Source organism: Eleutherodactylus coqui, chromosome 1 (assembly GCF_035609145.1).
Source record: "Eleutherodactylus coqui strain aEleCoq1 chromosome 1, aEleCoq1.hap1, whole genome shotgun sequence".
NCBI lineage: Eukaryota > Metazoa > Chordata > Amphibia > Anura > Eleutherodactylidae > Eleutherodactylus > Eleutherodactylus coqui.
The window spans coordinates 190413175-190437007 of record NC_089837.1 but is presented as its reverse complement, the minus strand read 5'-3'; the positions used below and the strand labels follow the sequence as shown (position 1 = coordinate 190437007).

Below are 23833 nucleotides of genomic sequence, written 5' to 3'. Positions count from 1 at the left end.
TAATCATTTGATGGAAACAGAAGGGGTGAGCGTCCTGCTAGAATGACCTTACATACTACAGATAATGGGGTGATACAGAAAGTAAAGGGGCTGAAGATGTGCAGGGTGTGGTGAGGTGGAGTGTGAGGGATGCTATACACATAGACAATGGTCAAATTGAGCCATGTAGTGGCCAAGTCGGTATGACTACAGGGGGCGGTTGATTGGACTCCCTGCTAGCCGCAATCAGTAGGACAGGAAGTATGTTATCAGGTGGAGTACAGAGGGGGTTGGTTTAGGAGATATTTTATGCCTCCCTGAAGAGGTGCGATACTTTAATGATCAAATTATGGAATAAATTTAAGCAGATTTTACAACTAGATGAATTAACTATATACACTTCCCTTTGGAAAATACCCTGAATTGCCAGAGCATTTTAGGTTGGAGGGGTTTTTCACCGTGGGACAAGAAAGATGTAATCTTTTTGGAAAAGGTAAATTCTGGGGGTCTTTTTTATAGTTTTGAACAATTTAGAGAGCTCTATGATTTTCCCCATAGCTACTTTTTCCAGTTCCTTCATCTGCCAAGGCTGGGTCAGTGTCTATGCTCACCGTCTAACACCCATCGGTGAATTTTCTTGGGTGTTCTGGCGTTATGAAGGATGTAGTATCTTATATAGAGAAAGACGTTTTCCTATTATTTACAACAATTCCCAATAAAGGTCAAAGAAAAATGGGTAAAAAACAGGCCAAATTAGTGATGATAAATGGGCCACAGTGTTGCTTATGATTCACATGATATCTCTATCTGAATGTCAACGGGTATCGTAATTATATTTGTGCACAGAGTTTATCATGCTCCATTAAAGTTGTTTTCTTTACCAGAGGAGTGTCCACAATGGTTTTTACAGTGTAATGAAGCACTGGTGGTGGTAGATCTTCTCTGGCTTGAACAGAAAGCCATAGTCGGAAGTTTTTGTCTGGGTTCTTCTTAGACTTTAGAATTTCTCCAAGTGACATCATTAATTTGTCAGAATTATGGATGTTCTCTATTAGCACCCAACTACCCTGTATGATAAAGAATTCGAGTGTTAATTTATTTTATACTATACAATATTGCACAATGGTAAATCTATCAAGCTACCAATATAAAAATGTTCTAGTGGCAGTTAGCTCTGAACCCAGACATTGCATCAGGGTGTAAGCTGTATGTTTCTGTAACACTTCTCTGCTTAGAAAATCTTGGAAAACACCACCCAGTCCAACACATCTACTATGACATACTGATAAGAAATATAAGAAAAACTAAAAATACACTTAACTTTTCAGACTACTTAGATAAATTGAGAATAAATACCTCAGACATTGCTTGAATCAAGACATCCTTTGCTTTGTATTCAGGGAAAGTAATGGGGAGAACAGTAATTTTTTGGTTCTTTGTTTCTGCAAAGTCCTCAATTAGGATGCGTGGCAAATTACAGTCTGCACCATAAATTAGTAACCCTGGCTCATGTGGTGTCATCCATGACAGAGTTGCCTGAATATCAGTAAGTACATCTAATGCATACCTGTAATTATTTCATATTAGTTAATAACATTTCTCATATATGGACATATTCTACTGGTTGCACTATATAACAGTGTTTGTAGACAAAGTAATATTTCTGTGATTAGTTGCTGTCACTACAAATGGAGTGTTTAACAATAACCATTACAATAATAGTGATGGTGAAGAGAATAATCAATGCCAATTGTCAGTATAGCTTTTCTTTTTCTTAATTGGCAATATATTGTGAACTTGACATTCTGTAATTGGGCCTTTATATGCCGGTTTGCCATTTAGCCTATGTCGGTAGTCATTGTGTGTGATTTGGGTTATTTAATGAAAACAAAGTATACAGTAGTCCTGTAAATTCAAAGTTTTTCTATTTGGTTTGAAACAGCTCTAACCAAACCAATCAAACAATGTGACTAAGAATATGTTAATATAATTAACTCATAAATGTGTGGACCAATCAATATGTGACCGTGTGAAGTTAGCCTAAATGGGACTTTGGGACTAGGTTGGGCCTAAGGCCTCATGTCCATGGGGAAAATCAGGCCCGCTATGGATTCTACATGGAGAATCTGTAGCGGGTCCATCCTGCCCCACGGACAGGAGCGCTTAAAATAAGAATTTAAAAGGATTAACTCACCCGCAGTGGGCCGGGCACGTCTTCTCTTCCTCACGGCCAGATCTTCTTTCTTTGGCCGGCGGATGAACCCGGCACGCCGGCGGCGTGCCGCGCGTGCGCCAGGCACATCCGCCGAGCCAAAGCAAGAAAGATCCGGTCCTGAGGAAGAGAAGATGTGCCCGGCTCGCTGCGGGTAAGTTAGTCTTATGTTAGGTCTCCCTTCAATAGAAGCCTGCGGGAGCCGTCCGCGCGGGAGACCCGCACGAAAATGGAGCATGTCGCGTTTTTTTACATGCTCTATTTTTTTTAAATTCACTTTTATTGACCATTTGCGGGTATTTATCTACCCACGGGTGGTCAATGCATCCCTATGGGGTGCGGATCCGCGGGCGGGAGAAGAGTTAAAATCCGCTGCGGATTTTAATTCTTCTTTTGCCCGTGGACATGAGGCCTAAGGCCTAAACTAAAGTGGTCTGTTCTGGTTATAGATTCCCTTTAAGGGTATGTTCAAATGTGGCAGATTTATTGCTATGACTGTCCTAATCATCTGAATGGGGCTTGCTGAAATCTATGCACAGCTTACTAAAACAACCTCTTTGGCATGTATGGAATGGATTTTCAGTCATATACATTGCAACAAATCTGCCACACATGAACAAAACCTCAGATTCCATGGTAATAGAAGGCAACCTTCATGATAGAAAGTGACAGTGTATAACTGTATCTATATACTCCATGTCACAGTATTCTCACAGATTACATACATTTTCCCCAGTACAGCACTTATATAGCTGGAGGCTGATGGTAGTATTCTGTCCATCCTCACTGCTCGCAAAATCATGAATTTTTGAAGTGGATTTAGTGCTTCCATTCCTTCAGGCCATTTAACCTGAAAATAGCATAAAAAACATTAATGACTTCAATATAACTTAAATAAATATATCACTTAAATATATAATTACAATTACTTAATACAGGGCTGTAACTAGTGAAGGGAGGTAGATGGGGCGTATCCCCCAGGTGCCGTTAAGATGGAGGGATGGGCGGCACCGACTTGTGTCAGGCTGCTGTAACGATCAGCCATTTCCATGAACTGACTCCCGCTCTGTCTGATACAAGAAAACAGGTGATAGCTGCATGAAGTGCAGCTTGTCTATTTACGCCAGATGTTAGTGTGCTTGGTGACTACGGCAAGGACTGGGGCTGAATTACGGATTGGCCACAGAAGACTGGAGAGCAGGAACAGCCAGTAATTGACTCTGCCCTCCATAACTTCTGCTCTGATTATGCCTACACTGCCCTGTCTATCAGCATCATAGACTCTACACTGAGTGTGTCTGCTGCCCTCTGAGATGTTACATCTATTCGCCGCTCAGTCCTGCCACTGCCTCCTCAATTTTCCTGGAACTGTCGGATCTTGAGCTTTCTTCTTGTTTATCAATAAGAAAGGCTATGCAACAGTTTTTTCAAAGCTGCTCACAAAGCTGTAATAAATACAATAAACAATACTCACCTGATCCCTCACCAATCCCGTTTTGCTGATGCCTGGCCCCCGTTGGTCTTAAAGGGGTTGTCTCGCGAAATCAAGTGGGGTTATACACTTCTGTATGGCCATATTAATGCACTTTGTAATATACATCGTGCATTAAATATGAGCCATACAGAAGTTATTCACTTACCTGCTCTGTTGCTAGCGTCCCTGTCGCCATGGTTCCGTCTAATTTCGGTGTCTTCTTGCTTTTTTAGACTCGCTTGCGCAGATCCGTCTTCTCCCTTCGGCTCCGCTCGGCAGCATCGGCGTTTTGGCTCCGCCCCTTGTACGCGTCATCGCGTAGCTCCGCCCCGTCACGTGCCGATTCCAGCCAATCAGGAGGCTGGAACCGGAACACGTCATGGGGCGGAGCTACGCAAGACCCTTCTGCGCAAGCGCGTCTAATCGGGCGATTAGACGCTGAAGTTAGACAGAGCCATAGAGACGGGGACGCCAGCGCAGGGAAGGTAAGTGAATAACTTCTGTATGGCTCATATTTAATGCACGATGTATATTACAAAGTGCATTAATATGGCCATACAGAAGTGCTTAACCCCACTTGCTTTCGCGAGACAACCCCTTTAAGCTTTCATTTTTGGGGGCACCAAAGTGAATCTTTGCCCTGGGTGAATGAAGGCCTACTGTAGCTATGCCTTTTCTTAATGTTAATGAAAACAAGAACTAATGTATCATGTATCACAGTTAGACATGAGCGAACGTACTCGTCCGAGCTTGATACTCGTTCGAGTATTAGCGTGTTCGAGATGCTCGTTACTCGAGACGAGTACCACGCGATGTTCGAGTTACTTTCAGTTTCATCTCTGAGACGTTAGCGTGCTTTTCTGGCCAATAGAAAGACAGGGAAGGCATTACAACTTCCCCCTGTGACGTTCAAGCCCTATACCACCCCCCTGCAGTGAGTGGCTGGCGAGATCAGGTGTCACCCGAGTATAAAAATCGGCCCCTCCTGCGGCTCGCCACAGATTTATTCTGACATAGAGGAGGGAAAGTGCTGTTGGTGCCGGAGCTGCTATAGGGAGAGTGTTAGGAGTATTTTAGGCTTCAAGAACCCCAACGGTCCTTCTTAGGGCCACATTTAACCGTGTGCAGTAGTGTTGAGGCTGCTGTGAGCAGTGTTGCACATTTTTTTTTTTTTGTATATCGGCCGTGCAGAGCATTGCGCCCTGCAGTAATTATACATACTCCAGGGCCAGTAGTGGTGGTGAGGCAGGGACAGAAGACATATATTTATTGAATATAGGCAGTGGGCCTTTCCAAAAACATTTGGGAAAAAAAATCTATTTGGGTTGCCTGTGACTGTCCTCAGTGTACTGGGTCTGTGCTGGGTGTAGTTGTCCTCCTAATTCATACGCAGCCAGCTAAGTGTTACAGCAGGCTTGCGCAAAATTATTTCCTGGCTCTGTGTTGGCTGTTACATCACCGCTGTATTCCTGTCCACAGTGCAACAGTCTGCAGTTATTTTACATACTCCAGGGCCAGTAGCGGTGAGGCAGGGACAGAAGACATATATTTACTGAATATAGGCAGTGGGCCTTTCCAAAAACATTTGGGAAAAAAAATCTATTTGGGCTGCCTGTGACTGTCCTCAGTGTACTGGGTCTGTGCTGGGTGTAGTTGTCCTCCTAATTCATACGCAGCCAGCTAAGTGTTACAGCAGGCTTGCGCAAAATTATTTCCTGGCGTTCCGTAAGCCAAGTCAGCCTCCAACCACAGGCCAATAAGCGGCACATTTAATTACAGCGTTCTGTTTCTGCACTACTGGTAATACATCATGCTGAGGGGTAGGGGTAGGCCTAGAGGACGTGGACGCGGGTGAGGACGCGGAGGCCCAAGTCAGGTGTGGGCACAGGCCGAGCTCCTGATCCAGCTGTATCGCAGCCGAATGCTGCGGGATTAGGAGAGAGGCACGTTTCTGGCGTCCCCACATTTATCTCACAATTAATGGGTCCACGCGGTAGACCTTTATTAGAAAATGAGCAGTGTGAGCAGGTCCTGTCGTGGATGGCAGAAACTGCATCCAGCAATCTATCGAACACCCAGAGTTCTGCGCCGTCCACTGCTGCAACTCTGAATCCTCTGGCTGCTGCTCCTCCTTCCTCCCAGCCTCCTCACTCCATTACAATGACACATTCTGAGGAGCAGGCAGACTCCCAGGAACTGTTCCCGGGCCCCTGCCGAGAATGGGCAGCAAAGGTTCCGAATCCTCTCCCACTGGAGGAGTTTGTCGTGACCGATGCCCAACCTTTGGAAAGTTCCCGGGGTCCGGGGGATGAGGCTGGGGACTTCCGGCAACTGTCTCAAGACCTTTCAGTGGGTGAGGAGGACGATGACGATGAGACACAGTTGTCTATCAGTGAGGTAGTAGTAAGGGCAGTAAGTCCGAGGGAGGAGCGCACAGAGGATTCGGAGGAAGAGCAGCAGGATGATGAGGTGACTGACCCTACCTGGTTTGCTACGCCTACTGAGGACAGGTCTTCACAGGGGGAGGCAAGGGCAGCAGCAGGGCAGGTTGCAAGAGGCAGTGCGGTGTCCAGGGGTAGAGGCAGGGCCAGACCGAATAATCCACCAACTGTTTCCCAAAGCGCCCCCTCGCGCCATGCCACCCTGCAGAGGCCGAGGTGCTCAAAGGTCTGGCAGTTTTTCACTGAGAGTGCAGACGACCGACGAACACTGGTGTGCAACCTTAGTCGCGGCAAGATCAGCCGGGGAGCCACCACCACCAGCATGCGCAGACATATGATGGCCAAGCACCCCATAAGGTTGGACGAAGGCCGTTCACCGCCTCCGGTTTGCACCGCTGCCTCTCCCCCTGTGCCCCAACCTGCCACTGAGATCCAACCCCCCTCTCAGGGCACAGGCACTACCGTCTCCTGGCCTGCACCCACACCCTCACCTCCGCTGTCCTCGGCCCCATCCACCAATGTCTGTCAGCGCACCGTCCAGCCGTCGCTAGCGCAAGTGTTGGAGTGCAAGCGCAAGTACGCCGCCACGCACCCGCACGCTCAAGCGTTAAACGTGCACATAGCCAAATTTATCAGCCTGGAGATGCTGCCGTATAGGGTTGTGGAAACGGAGGCTTTCAAAAGTGTGATGGCGGCGGCGGCCCCACGCTACTCAGTTCCCAGTCGCCACTACTTTTCCCGATGTGCCGTCCCAGCCCTGCACGACCACGTCTCCCGCAACATTGTACGCGCCCTCACCAATGCGGTTACTGCCAAGGTCCACTTAACAACGGACACGTGGACAAGCACAGGCGGGCAGGGCCACTATATCTCCCTGACGGCACATTGGGTGAATTTAGTGGAGGCTGGGACAGAGTCAGAGCCTGGGACCGCTCACGTCCTACCCACCCCCAGAATTGCGGGCCCCAGCTCGGTGGTGGTATCTGCGGAGGTGTATGCTTCCTCCACTAAACCACCCTCCTCCTCCTCCTCCTACGCAACCTCTGTCTCGCAATCAAGATGTGTCAGCAGCAGCACGTCGCCAGCAGTCGGTGTCGCGCGGCACGGCAGCACAGCGGTGGGCAAGCGTCAGCAGGCCGTGCTGAAACTACTCAGCTTAGGAGATAAGAGGCACACGGCCCACGAACTGCTGCAGGGTCTGACAGAGCAGACCGACCGCTGGGCGGCGCAGTCGGAGTCAGCCTCCTCAATTCTTTACAGAAGAGTGGGCCTGGTTGGCAGACATCTGCCAGGTCCTTGGAAACTTTGAGGAGTCTACCCAGATGGTGAGCGGCAATGCTGCAATCATTAGCGTCACCATTCCTCTGCTATGCCTCTTGAGAAGTTCCCTGCAAAGCATAAAGGCAGACGCTTTGCGCTCGGAAACAGAGGCGGGGGAAGACAGTATGTCGCTGGATAGTCAGAGCACCCTCCTGTCTAAATCTCAGCGCGTTGAGGAGGAGGAGGAGGAGCATGAGGAGGATGAGGAGCAGGGGGAAGAGACAGCTTGGCCCACTGCTGAGGGTACCCATGCTGCTTGCCTGTCATCCTTTCAGCGTGTATGGCCTGAGGAGGAGGAGGAGGTGGAGGAGGAGGATCCTGAAAGTGATCTTCCTAGTGAGGACAGCCATGTGTTGCATACAGGTACCCTGGCACACATGGCTGACTTCATGTTAGGATGCCTTTCTCGTGACCCTCGCGTTACACGCATTCTGGCCACTACGGATTACTGGGTGTACACACTGCTCGACCCACGGTATAAGGAGAACCTTTCCACTCTCATACCCGAAGAGGAAAGGGGTTTGAGAGTGATGCTATACCACAGGACCCTGGCGGACAAACTGATGGTAAAATTGCCATCCGACAGCGCTAGTGGCCGAAGGCGCAGTTCCGAGGGCCAGGTAGCAGGGGAGGCACAGAGATCAGGCAGCATGTACAGCAAAGGCAGGGGAACACTCTCCAAGGCCTTTGACAGCTTTCTGGCTCCCCAGCAAGACTGTGTCACGGCTCCCCAGTCAAGGCTGAGTCAGCGGGAGCACTGTAAAAGGATGGTGAGGGAGTACGTAGCCGATCGCACGACCGTCCTCCGTGACGCCTCTGCCCCCTACAATTACTGGGTGTCGAAGCTGGACACGTGGCCTGAACTCGCGCTGTATGCCCTGGAGGTGCTTGCTTGTCCTGCGGCTAGCGTCTTGTCAGAGAGGGTGTTTAGTGCGGCTGGGGGAATCATCACAGATAAGCGTACCCGCCTGTCAACCAACAGTGCTGACAGGCTTACACTCATCACGATGAACAAAGCCTGGATTTCCCCAGATTTCTCTTCTCCACCAGCGGACAGCAGCGATACCTAAACAATACGTAGGCTGCACCCGCGGATGGAAGCATTGTTCTCTATCACCATCAAAAACGTGGACCTTTTAGCTTCATCAATGTGTGTATAATATTCATCCTCCTCCTCCTGCTCCTCCTCCTGAAACCTCACGTAATCACGCCGAACGGGCAATTTTTCTTAGGCCCACAAGGCTCAGTCATATAATTTTTGTAAACAATTTTTATACGTTTCAATGCTCATTAAAGCGTTGAAACTTTCACCTGAACCAATTTTTATTTTAACTGGGCTGCCTCCAGGCCTAGTTACAAATTAAGCCACATTAACCAAAGCGATTAATGGGTTTCACCTGCCCTCTTGGTTGGGCATGGGCAATTTTTCTGACGTACATTAGTACTGTTGGTACACCAATTTTTTGGAGCCCTCGCCTACAGTGTAATCCAATTAATTTTTTGCCCACCTGCATAAAAGCTGACGTTACATCAGCTGTGTTGGGCACTGCAATGGGATATATTTATGTACCGCCGGTGGGTTCCAGGGAGCCACCCATGCTGTGGGTCCACAGGGAGTTGTAACTGCATGTGTCTACTTCTAAAGAACCCCAGTCTGACTGGGGCATGCAGTGTGGGCCGAAGCCCACCTGCATTAAACATGACATTACCTCAGCTGTGATGGGCAATGCAATGGGATATATTTATGTACCGCCGGTGGGTTCCAGGGAGCCACCCATGCTGTGGGTCCACAGGGTGTTGTAACTGCATGTGTCTACTTCTAAAGAACCCCAGTCTGACTGGGGCATGCCGTGTGGGCCGAAGCCCACCTGCATTAAACATGACATTACCTCAGCTGTGATGGGCAATGCAATGGGATATATTTATGTACCGCCGGTGGGTTCCAGGGAGCCACCCATGCTGTGGGTCCACAGGGAGTTGTAACTGCATGTGTCCACTTCTAAAGAACCCCAGTCTGATTGGGGCATGCAGTGTGGGCCGAAGCCCACCTGCATTTAATCGGACGTTACCTCAGCTGTGATGGGCACTGCAATGGGATACATTTATGTACAGCCGGTGGGTTCCAGGGAGCCACCCATGCTGTGGGTGCACACGGAATTCGCATTGCGGAGTTGTACCTGCCTGTGACTATTTATAAAAAACCGCGGTCTGACTGGGGCATGCAGACACCTTGACAGAATGAATAGTGTGTGGCACATAGGTTCCCCATTGCTATGCCCACGTGTGCAGCTCCTGATGCCGATGGCACAGGATTATATTTCTCATTGCTTCTGTACAGCATTGTGGGCTATCGCCCCGCCCCTTTTAAAGAGGGTCGCTGCCTAGCCATGCCAACCCTCTGCAGTGTGTGCCTGCGGTTCCTCCTCATGGCAGGCGCACTTATAAATAGACATGAGGGTGGTGTGGCATGAGTGCAGCTGAAGGCTGCGCAGGGACACTTTGGTGTGCGCTGTGGACACTGGGTCGTGCGGGGGGGTTGGGCAGCATGTAACCCAGGAGAAGTGGCAGCGGAGTGTCATGCAGGTAGTGATTGTGCTTTGTTGGAGGTAGTGTGGTGCTTAGCTAAGGTGTGCATGCTAATGAGGGCTTTTCAGAAGTAAAAGTTGTTGGGGGGGGGGCCCACTCTTGCCGCTATTGTGGCTTAATAGTGGGACCTGGGAACTTGAGATGCAGCCCAACATGTAGCCCCTCGCCTGCCCTATCCATTGCTGTGTCGTTCCCATCACTTTCTTGAATTGCCCAGATTTTCACAAATGAAAACCTTAGCGAGCATCGGCGATATACAAAAATGCTCGGGTCGCCCATTGACTTCAATGGGTTTCGTTACTCGAAACGAACCCTCGAGCATCGCGATAATTTCGTCCCGAGTAACGAGCACCCGAGCATTTTGGTGCTCGCTCATCTCTAATCACAGTTATTAAACCAACAGTTTAGAAAGGAACAATTGCAAACGATACATGGGTTGCAGTTTTATTACTTGTTCATTTAAAGGGGTTGTCCCGCGGCAGCAAGTGGGTCTATACACTTCTGTATGGCCATATTAATGCACTTTGTAATATACATTGTGCATTAATTATGAGCCATACAGAAGTTATAAAAAGTTTTTTACTTACCTGCTCCGTTGCTGGCGTCCTCGTCTCCATGGTGCCGACTAATTTTCGCCCTCCGATGGCCAAATTAGCCGCGCTTGCGCAGTCCGGGTCTTCTGCTTTCTTCTATGGAGCCTTTCGTGCAGGATGCCGGCTCCGTGTAGCTCTGCCCCGTCACGTGCCGATTCCAGCCAATCAGGAGGCTGGAATCGGCAATGGACCGCACAGAAGAGCTGCGGTCCACGGAGGAAGAGGATTCCGGCGGCCATCTTCACAGGTAAGTATAGAAGTCACCGGAGCGTGGGGATTAAGGTAAGCGCTCCGGTAAGCTTTCTGTACGTCCCTGCATCGGGGTTGTCTCGCGCCGAACGGGGGGGGTGGGGGGGGGGTTGAAAAAAAAAAAAACCCGTTTCGGCGCGGGACAACCCCTTTAAGTAAATGGAATGCCAAAAAACCTGATTCCTCATAATAGACAAAGAAAAAAGTAACTGCACATAAAAGGGTGGAAAACTGATGTTGCCAATTGAGCAAAAACTTTGACAAAAAGTGCATGCTGGATGCTTCGTTTCCCCTGGCTTACCTTTTTTGGACTACTTTTTGTAGATACTGTGAGGGTTATGAACGTGGGGCTTGATGGAACAAGAGGACCACCTACACCTCGAACCCCCCCCGGACCCAGATGGGATAAGGAGCCACTCGGAACCACGGATTGACAAAAACTGCGCAGTAAGGTAAGGTTTTATCTTGCCACAATCTATCCGTGCTTCCTGGCTGCTCCTTTCCTGTCCGAGGGGTAAGAAGTGCATGCCTCTTATAAATCTTCAAGCTTTTAAGAATCCATATGGTGGGCTGAATATGCTGTGCGGGTGTTTAACTGTTATTGTCTTTTTTTGTTACTTTGCATGGTCAGTGTACAGAATATGAAACCCTCTTGCCGATCTCTGGAAGGCATGGTATAAATTGTACCAGGGAAGCCTAAAATTTTCAGGTGATAAAATCCCTGATGGGAGCCTCTTATAGGTATAAGAGAAGAAGTTGAGACGGGGGGAAATAAGCAGGGTTGGGAAGTACCGACACTTTTAGACAAGTGAGGAAGTACTGACACTTAAAAAGTAGTAACTGACATGCAAATGTTTTTGTCTTTATGTGTGTGTATAAATGGAAGGACCTGTATGAGAGTTAGACTGTGTTATATGGTGTATACTGTCCGGTAACCAGAAACGAAATGAAGCAAAAATGACCAAACGCTGAGCCAGACCACAGGGGGTGGAGCTAGATGATGTAAGGAGATGGGAGGGAAGAACAATAGGAACAGGTCTTGCTCCACCCTCCACACAGTCCAGCCTAGGTGAAAAGTGTGTCTCCATTTTAAGTGGATGTTGGTGTATATATATGTATATTGTGGTAATGTATAGAGTGAAGGTCACTCTTAGACTCCATGTTAAGTCTCTCACTTGAACAAATGGAGTGACCAAAGGAGGGGCATCTAATTTTATTCCTGAGACTAGTTGTGTGAGATAATAGCCCAGGATTACCACAGTGTATATATGTATATACAGATTCGTGGAATATGTGGAATTCAAAAATATTGAGTTGTGTTAATTTGAATATTATTGAATTAAGATATTAATATGAGATAATTGTGTACTTGAAACACCTGATAAGTACTTTAGTCAAATTAATAACAAAAGTTCTATTTAAAGTGTAATTCATTTTCAATTAACAACAGTATTTTATTTGAAGAGTGTACAAAGAAAATAATAATAAAAATAATAAGCCTCTTGGTGTACATAAGCCGCCAGCCATTGGCCATACTGCTGGTAAAGAGGATAAGGTGTAAAAGACTGCACAGAAAATAGTGAAACAAACAATTGTTTTACGTGTGTGAAAGAATAAAAACAATAAGCCTCTTGGTGTACATAAACCGCCAGCCATGGGCAATACTGCTGGTAAAGAGGATAAGGTGTGAAAGATAGCTAAAGAAATTGGCAAATGAATATTGGTCCCCATCCCACTTATTAGGGTCCCAATCAACTACAGTATGAACCTTTTATAGTGTCCAACTCTCTTTAAAGCGTAATTTGAACTAAGTCTTGCTCCTTGCAACAATACATTAATAGCGCTGTGAACAGGATTACGCAGAGAGTAATACACTAGTTTGTTTTAAAGGAAAATTTTGATAAACTGATAGTTGAAGAATTTCTTGTGATAATCTGGCATAATGTGAAAATGTCGCCTTTTAAGAAAATCCGCAATAGTATGAAAATGTCGGTAGCTAAGAACAAAGAAGTGTCCGATGAATTGTTAATTATGCCAGGGTGGAATAAAGCCCCCTATAATATATTGGCCGCTGAGTGGTCGCAGTGTGGTGAATATCAGTATGTGGGTAGAAATGGGCATAAGTTGTATTGTGTTTGTCATTGGGTAGCCTATTCTGGGCGAATTGTGTAAAAACCGCGGTACTAAGAGTTTTTCTTATCTATACATAATTCGCTCATTATTGGAAGTCTGGTGTACAGTAAATACAATCCCAATTTCTACTTCACATATTATCAGTCCGTATAGGAATGAATAAAACCCCCTTAGTGAGTGTGAATTTGCAGTTTAGAAGATGTTTACAGGCAGTGGAACCTGTTATACAGCTTTTGCTATCTGTCTGGAGAAGTTTCTCTGTAGACTGGAGGGCCTACTTGTCTTTGCAAAGAAATGTGAATTGAGAATTGGTTATATTTGGCTGCACAGGAAAAAGCCCCTATGTTGTATTATATTAAATATATATATACTGTTCAATAGCTAAAAATGAAATGAGAAAAGAATTCAAAGCACAGGTATATAATGTTCTCTCATTGTGGGGTCAGTTCCCTCTTCCATCTTCACCCCCTCCTTCATCTCAATTCCAACCGTCTCCTCCTCACCCTATGCCAAGTCATCCACTCCAAGGTCAAACATTGGACTGGAGGGATGGACCTGCTGGCATTGAGTGAAAGCATGAGAAGGAGGACAAGGAGGAGATGCAGGAGTATATGTAAAACAGGGAAGGCAGCGGGAACTATAATCTAAAATTATGTGAAAGACTATTGTGGCACAGATTGGGATAAAATTAAACATAGAGAATTGAGAAGTGGTAAAATATTTTTAATTTGTCTGAAACATTGGGGAAAAAGAAAAAAAATTGAGAGAATCCTCCTTGTCTCTTTCTAATATCACACAAAGAGAAGGAAGAAAGTGTAAAACAATTCTATGCCCCCCTTCAACAACGTTTGTCAGATCTGGGATATAGGGGCATAGAAGAGATGGGTAAACATGTACTTAGTATGGCCTTTGTAGAAGGTCTATTGAAATCCCTAAGGTCATAGATAATAAGCCAGAGTGGAGACAGTCTGAATCTCCGGCCCTTTTTTTCAGACAAAAGGGCATTTATGTAAAGCTATAAAAAAAAAAATAAAAAATAAAAAAAATGCTTGGACAAGTTCTGGCACCAAGGGTGCGCAGAATTCTCCAAACATGTACAACCAGGCATTCCAGTCTGTCCTGCAGGCTTGGACTCCGCCTGAGGGGACTGTGCTGTTGCAATATGTTAATGACCTTCCGCTTTGTGCTGAGGATCTGAAAACATGTCAATCTGCATCCATTTCTCTTCTAAAAAATTTTTTTAGCAGAAAATGGCTGCAAGGCTTAAAAAGGAAAAATTACAGCTTTGTAAACAAAAGGTTGTTGTCTAGCTCAAGAAGGCAGACATCTCACAGAACGACGCAGGGCTGCAGTTCAAGCCATTTCTGTATCTTCTTCTGCTGCCAAAGCTTCGCACCTTTTTGGGACTTGTCTCATACTGCCGTCCCTGGCCTTTCATGCGACAGCAGTATTGACGCAAAAACATGGAGGACGTCCACGGTCACTTGGGTATTACTCCATGAGATTGGATCCGGTAGCCCGAGGAGCCCCCTCCTGTGTCTGTGCAGTGGCAGCAGTAAAAGTAATGGTTGACAAGTCTTCTGAGTTGGTCCTGAACTACCCCCCCTAGTGGTTCTCACCCCTCATGACATCCAGAGTATAGTCACTCAAGTACAACCTAAACATTTGTCTCTAGCTCGTCAAATAAGGTTGCAATGTGCTTTGCTCATGCCCCCCCCCTAATATTTCGTTTCAATGGTGAACCCAGCTACTCTTCTTCCAATCGAGTATCCTGTTTCAAATGGGGGAGGGGGAGGCATAGGTGATCAAATGGGGGAGGGGGATGCATAGGTGATCTATGTATTACAGATCAGCTATTTTTAAAAATTTTTGCAAATAAGAACGTTATCTATTTGGAATAGAATATCAGCATGATTGTCTAGCATTGATGCAACAAGAAAGTTTAAGTTTTAAAGAGTTACTGAAACCCCTTGTTAATACATATTTTGAGTTGTTTTTTTTTATAGATGGTACCAGGGTGATTGACAACTCCACACCAGATATGCAGTGTTCACACAACAAGATCTCTAAAAGCAGAATGCCTCCGCATGTCTCAGCACAAGAAGCGGAACTGAAGGCCCTCACTGAGGCGTGTAGAGTGACAGAAAGTAACCATTTACACTGACTCCTGGTATGTATTCGGCATAGATCATGGTTACGGCCCAATATGGAAGGCCAGACACTTTTAAACTTCTGTAGGACAACCCATTAAGAATGGTGTAGCAGTACAGAACCTTATGAAAGCCCTACTCCTACCAGATAAAGTAGCAATCCTAAAGGTGAAAGCTCATACTAAAGCCAACACTGCAGAAGCAAAAGGCAACGCCCTCGCAGACTTCACAGCAAAAGCAGCGGTCCTTAAGCTGAGAAAGAAAGAAGAAAAGAAGATACTGACCAGACAAGTCAGAGACTATGATTTGGACTTTGATAAAAATTTGAACATTGACAGTCACAAGCCAGCAAAGAAGAAAAAGATAAATGGACTAATATGGGAGCAGTAGAACAGGGTGGCGTATGGCAAACAGTCAGTAACTTGCCTACCACGATCCCTGTACCCCATGATGGCCCAGCTGATCCATAGAAAGACTCACCTATCGAAGGCAGCTATGCTACTGACGCTTGAGAGAGAAAGGGTTGCCCCCTGGATTCTCTGTAGCTGCTACATCATTTGTCCAATTTTGCATGAGCTATGCCGTAAGCAACAGGGTAGAAGTAAATTGACCACAAAGGCACTTGCCAGGACCACTCTACCCATTTCAGGGATTGCAAATTGCCGACATTCAGCTCCCACGTGTTGGGAAGTATGAATATGTGCTTGTTGTTGTTGATGTTTTTCAGGTTGGAGGCGTACCCTGTTACAAAAGTAAATGAGCAGGTAACCGAAAAGAAGCTCATGAATAAGGTAATCTGCAGATACGGGGTACCAGAGGTAATCGAGTCAGATAGAGGTACACATTTCACAGGTGAAATAATGCAACACTTCATGTCTGCCCTGGGTAACTCCCAGGCATTTGACACCCCTTATCATCCACAAAGAGCCAGAAAACCATTGTGCATTATAATATTTCTCTTCAGGCAATGAAACCCTGCACCAGAGGAAAACGAAAATGGTATGATACCCTATTAGGGGGAATTGGTACAGGTGTAGGGGTTCTGAACTCTATAGATTTAGAGGTGATGAAGAATAAAATGGCTGGGGTAGGACAGGATGTTTCTAGATTGATAAATGTTCAGGCACAATGCATGCCTTCCTTTTTCCTCCCCCGATGTCTTGCATTAGGATATGATAAGGATGTATTAACGCTTTTTAATCTGGTTTTGCGGTTTAAAAGGATTTGTTTGTAAATATGAGTAAATTCATGAACTATACACAATGTAGCCTGCAATATGTATATATGATTCACGAGAGGGACAAAGCAGTCAGATGTGATGACAAATAATGAAAAATTGTGGAGAAATATTCTCAATAATGTAATTCCAGTAGCATCCTGGATACGGCCCGGGGCTGATGGTGTAGAATGCTCTGATGAGTATAGCACTGGGGAAATGATTTTATGATGTAAAGGACACAAGCCTGATGTGTAAGTTTGTAGTACTACCTGTGGTGTTCGGACCGCCTCTATATGCTTTACAATATTGGTTGCCCAAGTTCACAGGTATGATGATTTATAGTGAAAATAAAACCCATGGCATAGAGAACTGTGAAGAAACACTGGATGGCCTAGTATGCGGACGGAGTACAGCCGCATATGAGCCATGTTTCCTGCAGCCTTCAGTCAGCATATGTGATTGGACGGTGTTACCTGCTTCATCTATATGCTGATAGAAGTTGGCCCCCAATATATATGCTTTGTTACCAACCAAACTAAAACCACCAGTATGTATAATCTCACCACTCCATTGTCTGGATGTATACAGAACATGTCGGTGATACATTGGTTTACAGAAACTTACACCTTTTTGCCAGATGCTGAAGCAACATTAAGGTACTACTGGCACCCAGATGCTATCCCTATGACAACTCTGACTGTATCCTTGGGTAGAATTGTAAGACTAATGAAAGACACTGAACACCTTTAAAAGAATTTGGATGTTACTAACCTCTCCCTTATGGAATTAGAAAAACATGTATGGGTAGGAGATAAGTTGGTCAGCATAGGTACTAAGATCCAGGTAGACACAGAGTATAACTTGTATGATATTTTTACTGGATGGTCACCTACAGCAGGAAAGATGATGGATTTTATGTTTCACCCGTTACTAATACTGTTTCTTTTGTTCATTCTTTTGAGTGTTTGCAATTTATGGACATTCTGTGGGATACGGAGACAAGCAAATTATCTGGAATCGCTCCCTCTACGATATCGTTAAAACAGTCATACGTAAAAGAGCAACAACAGTGGGGATCCGGGGAAGAGGATAGAAAGACCGGCAAGGGTGGCTTAGCACCCCTGATAGTACCACAACAAAGGCTCTTTTCAAGATGGACTGTTTCAAATGGGGGATTGTGAGGGTTATGAACATATTAATTTATATATGTATGTATCTTTGATATATGTTTCCGGAGGCTGTAGGCCTAAATTGTACACTCTATTCTGTGTCCTATGAAAAGCTCTGCTAAATGCTTGTACATTTAGGTTAGTACTTAATTACATTAAGTAGAGGTGTAATCTTAAATGTCCATCATGTCTCCAAGATCTTGTTTATCTCGTTACACTGATCAAAAGGTTGTGTGGAATGCTTTGTTCTTGACGGCTGTCTAGGTAGGGCATGAGATTAAAATGTAGATTGGAATCAAGGATACCAGACAGGGAGTCTACATTCAAATAAATAAAGCATTGTTTATTGAGAAAACGCAATTATTCACCACCTTAGTACTTTGACCTCAGTATAACAGATTCAACCTCTGTAACACTAGCCTTTGATTCGGACGACACTTGGATACGCCTACTTATTTTTGTATAAGAATAAGGCAATGTACACAATAAACTCAGATTGCTCTAAGACACGATCGTGATGCCTGTGTCTATTGCTTTCTCACGGTGGCCGCCATAACCACCTCTGATTTGGAGCCCCACAGCATATTAACGTAACATGGATTTATCCCTAACAATACTAACCACCAATTTTTTCAACACATTAGCAAGAGTATAATTAAAAATCAATTTTCTCTGGAGCAAATCAACATTTTTGTCAAAATACTTTTCTCAAACTTACTTACCAGCTCATTGCTAACATATTTAAAATAGTGTTTAAATGAATCCTTTTCTTTATGGAGAACTTAAACCTGTGACAAAAGATTTACCTTTGAAGGATTTTCTGGCTGCTTGCTTTCACAAAATGTTTTCCATGTAAGGTCTTTGCTGTCTTTGTACATTCGATCAAAGAGCTCACCAAACCAGTCGAAGTACATGGCAAGAATCTTTAATAATTGTAAGACACATTGAGAAAGAAAAAATTACTTCCAATGATACTTGTATCAAAACAGCATCCGAATACATACAGCATCAAAAATGATCTTTTTTTATTCACCCCTTCCCAGTATCTCATGTACATGTAAGTCACATGTTGCAAAACAATGAATGAAGTGGTCTTAGGATCCAATGCTAGTCATTTCATGGTGGGTGCTGGCTGTGTTACACAGCTGATATACACATGCAATGGCTGTGATTGGCGATAACTCCAATCCTAGTCATTAAACCACTTAGCTGTCATGATCAATAGTGAGCACAGTATCCAGGCCATTAGATGAAGGGAGTACTCCTTCCATCACCTCATGCCCCCTATGCATGATGAAATCGCAAGGCGCCAAAGACTAATCATGGCAGCCAGGAACCTAGCTAATGCCTGCAAGTCTGCCATGCTAGTACTCCTATCACACCCTGCAAATGCATTTAATTCCTGAGCCTAATGGTGTAAACAAGCAATACGCTTTTAGTAACTCCTGTGAAATTTCAATGATATTAAAAAAATGTTATGAGCTATGTGCTACATTACAAATAATTACCACCAAGGTAAGTCAATGCAATCTATTTATTGCTTATAAAGCATGTACAACATTAGACACAGGGGCGTACCTAAAGGCTCAGGGGCCCGGGTGCAAAAGTTCAGCTCGGGGCCCCCCACCCCGGCCCTCTACCCCACACGCCCCCGTACCCATACCTAGATCGTGCTGCATACATGATCTGCCCCTTGGCGTAATCTTTCCAAACATGACGCATTTCCTGCACTACATGAATATTTGTTTGTAGCCCCGCAGGCCACTCTCACACACACCTCTTTTTACTGCTATTAGCACAGCGCCCCGAGTGCCGTACTAACCGCGGTACAACACTCCCTTAGATTTCGATGAGGTTACTCAAATCTGCGCTCGAACATGGTGTTTCTAACGCTGTGATTTTCGAGAGCTGTCTGTTCTGTTCCTGCATTTTTGTGGTTTTTAACACACCTCCTCACCCATCACAATGATGGGGTGCATTGAAGAGCGCTGCCAAACGCTGTAACCTGTGTTCAAAAACGCTGCTCGAAATTCTGGTAAAAATGCCACGATTTTGAGCTGCGTTTTCTGAACATGTGTGAGAGCGGCCTCAGGGGGGTCGTGTTTATGTTGCACTTTAGAACCACAATTAAGACACATAAAAACCTGCATGCAGTATTTAAAGACCGCGTACGGTATTAGGGTGACTGCCCACTACAGGTTTTTTTCACGACGAAACTTGCAGCGTTTTTTTTTCTGCAGGGGTCTATGGGACTTGTAATGTTAAAATCACGATCGCGCAAAACTGCGATTTCGCGGTAAATTGCGATTTTGCGCGATCATTATTTTAGCATTACAAGTCCCATAGACCCCTGCAGAAAAAAAAAACGCTGCAAATTTCGCCGTGAAAAAAAAATGTAGTGGGTAGTCACCCTAAAGGAGCTGCAGACACTATTAATAACAGCATGCGGTTTTGATGCGGTTTTTAATTGCGTGTAAAGGGTGCAAATAAATACAGTAAATCCAGGGAGAAGGAGAGGGAGAGAGAGAGATACACACACAGAGACACACACACACACAGATATACACACACACACAGATATACACACACACACACACAGATATACACACACACACACACACAGATATACACACACAGATATACACACACACACAGATATACACACACAGATATACACACACACACACACACAGATATACACACACACACAGATATACACACACACACACACACAGATATACACACACACACAGATACACACACACACAGATAGACACTTACCCCAGGGCTTGGTCCACTTCTCCTCCATGTGACAGCAGCAGCAGGAGAGGTAAACTCAGAAGCTTCCCCGTTCAGCAGGAAGCAGGGGGGGCAGCACATGATCCCTGTGCCCTGCCGTCTTATGTGACCTCCTCCCCTGCCGTCTCATGTGACCTCCTCCCCTGCCGTCCCATGTGACCTCCTCCCTCCTCCCCTGCCGGCCCATGTAAGTACCTCCCTGCTTTTCCTCTCAGGCTGGCTGTTCTGACTGCCGCATCATGCGGGGGAAAGAACGGTCAGCCATTAATGCACTGAATGTGCATGGGGGTATGTCGGAGGGCGGCTCCGGGGCCCCCTGAGCTCATGGGCCGGGTCGCCATGGCGACCCCAGCACCCCCTGACGCTACGCCTATGATTAGACATATTGTTTGGAACTCCGTCAGTCCATAGCAGTTAAAGGGGTTTTCTGGGACTTTTAAAAACTGGCTAAGGACAGGAGATAAACTCTCTAGCACTCTCCATTTAATGCCCTGTTGCTCCAGTGCAACTGCTCCAGTCCCAAGAGCTCCTGCAGTTGTCATGTATTAGTTATCATTCATGTGATCGCTGCAGTCAATCAGGGGCCTCAGTGATCACATGCTGTGCATTGAAGCTTCACTGCTTAAGCCAGTGATTGCCTGCAGCAGTTATGTAAACAGAGCTGCATCGACTAGCCCAGCTGTGCTGCAGCAGCAAGGCATTTAAAGGGGTTGTCCCACGAAACAAAGTGGGTCTATACACTTCTGTATGGCCATATTAATGCACTTTGTAATGTACATTGTGCATTAATTATGAGCCATACAGAAGTTATCAGAAATTTTTCACTTACCTGTTCCGTTGCTAGCGTCCTCGTTTCCATGGAGCCGTCTAATTTTCAGCGTCTAATCGCCAGATTAGACGCGCTTGCGCAATCCGGGTCTTCTTCTTTTCTGAATGGGGCCGCTCGTGCCGGAGAGCGACTCTTTGTAGCTCCGCCCCGTCACGTGCCGATTCCAGCCAATCAGGAGGCTGGAATCGGCAATGGACCGCACAGAAGCCCTGCGGTCCACCGAGGGAGAAGATCCCGGCGGCCATCTTCAGCAGGTAAGTAAGAAGTCACCGGAGCGCGGGGATTCAGGTAAGCGCTGTCCGGTGTTCTTGTTTAACCCCTGCATCAGGGTTGTCTCGCGCCGAACGGGGGGGCTGTTGAAAAAAAAAAAAAACAGTTTCGGCGTGGGACAACCCCTTTAACAAGTACTGGATAGTTTATTATTCCATTCTTTAGCCATTTTTTTTTAAGTCCTAGAAAACCCCTCTAAGCAGAGCTCTGTGTAACCTCTTGAATCCAGCTTTTTTTTAAAGCAACGTGAATATGCTGGTTTACTTATGGTGTCTTTACTTGAAAAACAAATGCAAGGGAAGATGAGATAAGGAATTAAGTCTGTGGGTGTAGATCCTAAACATGGTGAGGTAGAACAGTTCCTTTATACATCCATCTACCATACGAAAATACCATCAGGCTTTCTTTACCTGCACATTTTTAAACTGCTGTTCACTCATCCAGTCAAATGGGCTTTTTGCCTGCTGATATGACTCAGAAGTCTTACTATTCATTCCCTGTAGCACAGTGACGCAAAGCTCTGGTGAGAAGATGAATTCTCTCTCCCCTGGTTTAATTCTTCCTAGTGAGCCTTCCACCTAGATCAAGCATACACAGCATGTTATCAGAATATTGTTTGAACATAAAGTAAAGTGTATTCTTTTTTAAGCGATGTTTACCTCAAATGCTACAAGTAAGGCATAAACCATTCTATCCTTTTCCAGCAAGGATCTTGATGTATATGAGAATATGTTACTTGTCATACACGCCACTATTCCTTTGAGTGAATACCTAGGATAGCAATTCAGAACAGTATAAGCATCTCACTACATAATATATTAGAGGATTCTTTGGTTTTATAATATATATTTTGGTGGATTTTGAAAACTCAATTGTATAGCAATGAGATATTTTATGTATGTTTTCTCTACTTTATGTAGCTGTGTAAGGACACTCTCACAGATGCGCTCGGCATTTTACTTACGTGTATTGACACTGGTTGGCTTTGAAGTCAGTTTACAGTGCCTTTGACTTTTTAACACCATGCCATTTTGAGGTCCAATATTCTGTACCGATTAATTTCACAGTACGTCTTTATAGTGACTACAGCTCATTGTCCTCTAATACATAGATCTACAGTAAATGCCCTGCATTGTCATACACTTAAAGATGTTATCCCACAATCTAACATTATTGTTAAACGTCCAGTACCTTCCTAACATCATTAAAGGGGTTCTGTCATTACAAAACAAAAATTCTATACTTAGCTATTCCTCCCCCGGCAGCCTTCTTGCCGGATGTTCTCCCCGCCAATCTTCACCTGTCACCTGCAGTCCCCCCTGGTCATATCACCTTCAGCCGGCGGATTCTTTGTCTTCCGATGACGAAGCGTCCATTGCTAGCATTTTCCTTCCTACAGGTCAATGTACACTACGTCAATAGTGATGTAGCGTTCATAGCCTAGTAGGGAGGGCTGAGCTATTGCCGAGACTCCGCATGCGTGCTGTCTCTCTGCAACAGTATATGAACTCTTGCGGTGAGACAGCGCACATGCGCAATAGATTGGCATTCCTTCCTAGGCAGTTAACGTTACGTCATTAGTGACGTAACCTACACTAACCTGCTGCTGCGGTGAGGTGACCCGGGGGACTGGAGAAGTTCAGTGAGGAGAAGATGCGGTAAGAAGACTGCCTGAGGAGGAATAGGAAGGTATTGATTTTTTTTTTTTTAAATGACAAAACCCCTCTAAATAGAATGCCACATACCAAGATGAGCTTACTATATGCCTCCCTTCTACGTATGTAGAGTCTGATACTCCTGTTGGTGAAGGATTCTTCACTGAGCAAACAGGGTAGTCCTTCTCCTCAGTCACATATCCAGTGTTTCTAACTGGGAAACTACAGTTCCCAGGAGGACCTGCACCTCCTTCTACTATGCATTTGCCTGTAACACTACTCTGCCTGTGCATTGAAAGAGTTGAGTGAAACAGATTAACCCTTTGTCCTCTCCCTGAGCTTTATTTACATATTGTGAATAGAGGAAAGGTATGGAGCACTGCAAAATATCTCACAGTCCTGATAATATCAACAGAACTGTACCTGTGCTGCTAAATGTTTATCTTTTTGTCATAGAAGGGGCTGAGCTTACTGAATATGCAGGGGAAGGAGAGCAAAACCACAATGTCTGCCCAGCCTATGCTCACCCTGGGAAAGAGCAAGTACATAAGAGTGAACACAGGATGAACTGAGCATGCTCAACCAGAATAGAGAATTACTAGAGGGCATGTCCAGGAACAGTCAAAGGTAAATAGAGAGTGTGGATGGGTTATTTGGGAGGAGGGGGAGTGAGAAGTCAGGGCTAGTACATTTTCCAAAAATGGGTGCATTTGCAAACATTAATAATTTTAAATGTACAACACACTGAGCAGCCA

The 23833-nt window shown here is 45.3% G+C and overlaps 1 protein-coding gene across 1 annotated transcript in view; it reads right to left on the bottom strand.

Moving 5' to 3' along the window:
• The window catches only part of LOC136572709 (uncharacterized), a 346665-nt gene that overhangs the window by 20281 nt on the left and 302551 nt on the right, over positions 1 to 23833 (bottom strand). Inside the window, exons 92-97 of the mRNA XM_066573580.1 lie at positions 22083 to 22194; positions 21834 to 22001; positions 18332 to 18448; positions 2917 to 3041; positions 1336 to 1546; positions 861 to 1046 (exon numbers count right to left, since the gene is read on the bottom strand). Of these exons, the coding sequence (XP_066429677.1) occupies positions 861 to 1046; positions 1336 to 1546; positions 2917 to 3041; positions 18332 to 18448; positions 21834 to 22001; positions 22083 to 22194 (919 nt within the window). The remainder of the gene's footprint in view (positions 1 to 860; positions 1047 to 1335; positions 1547 to 2916; positions 3042 to 18331; positions 18449 to 21833; positions 22002 to 22082; positions 22195 to 23833) is intronic.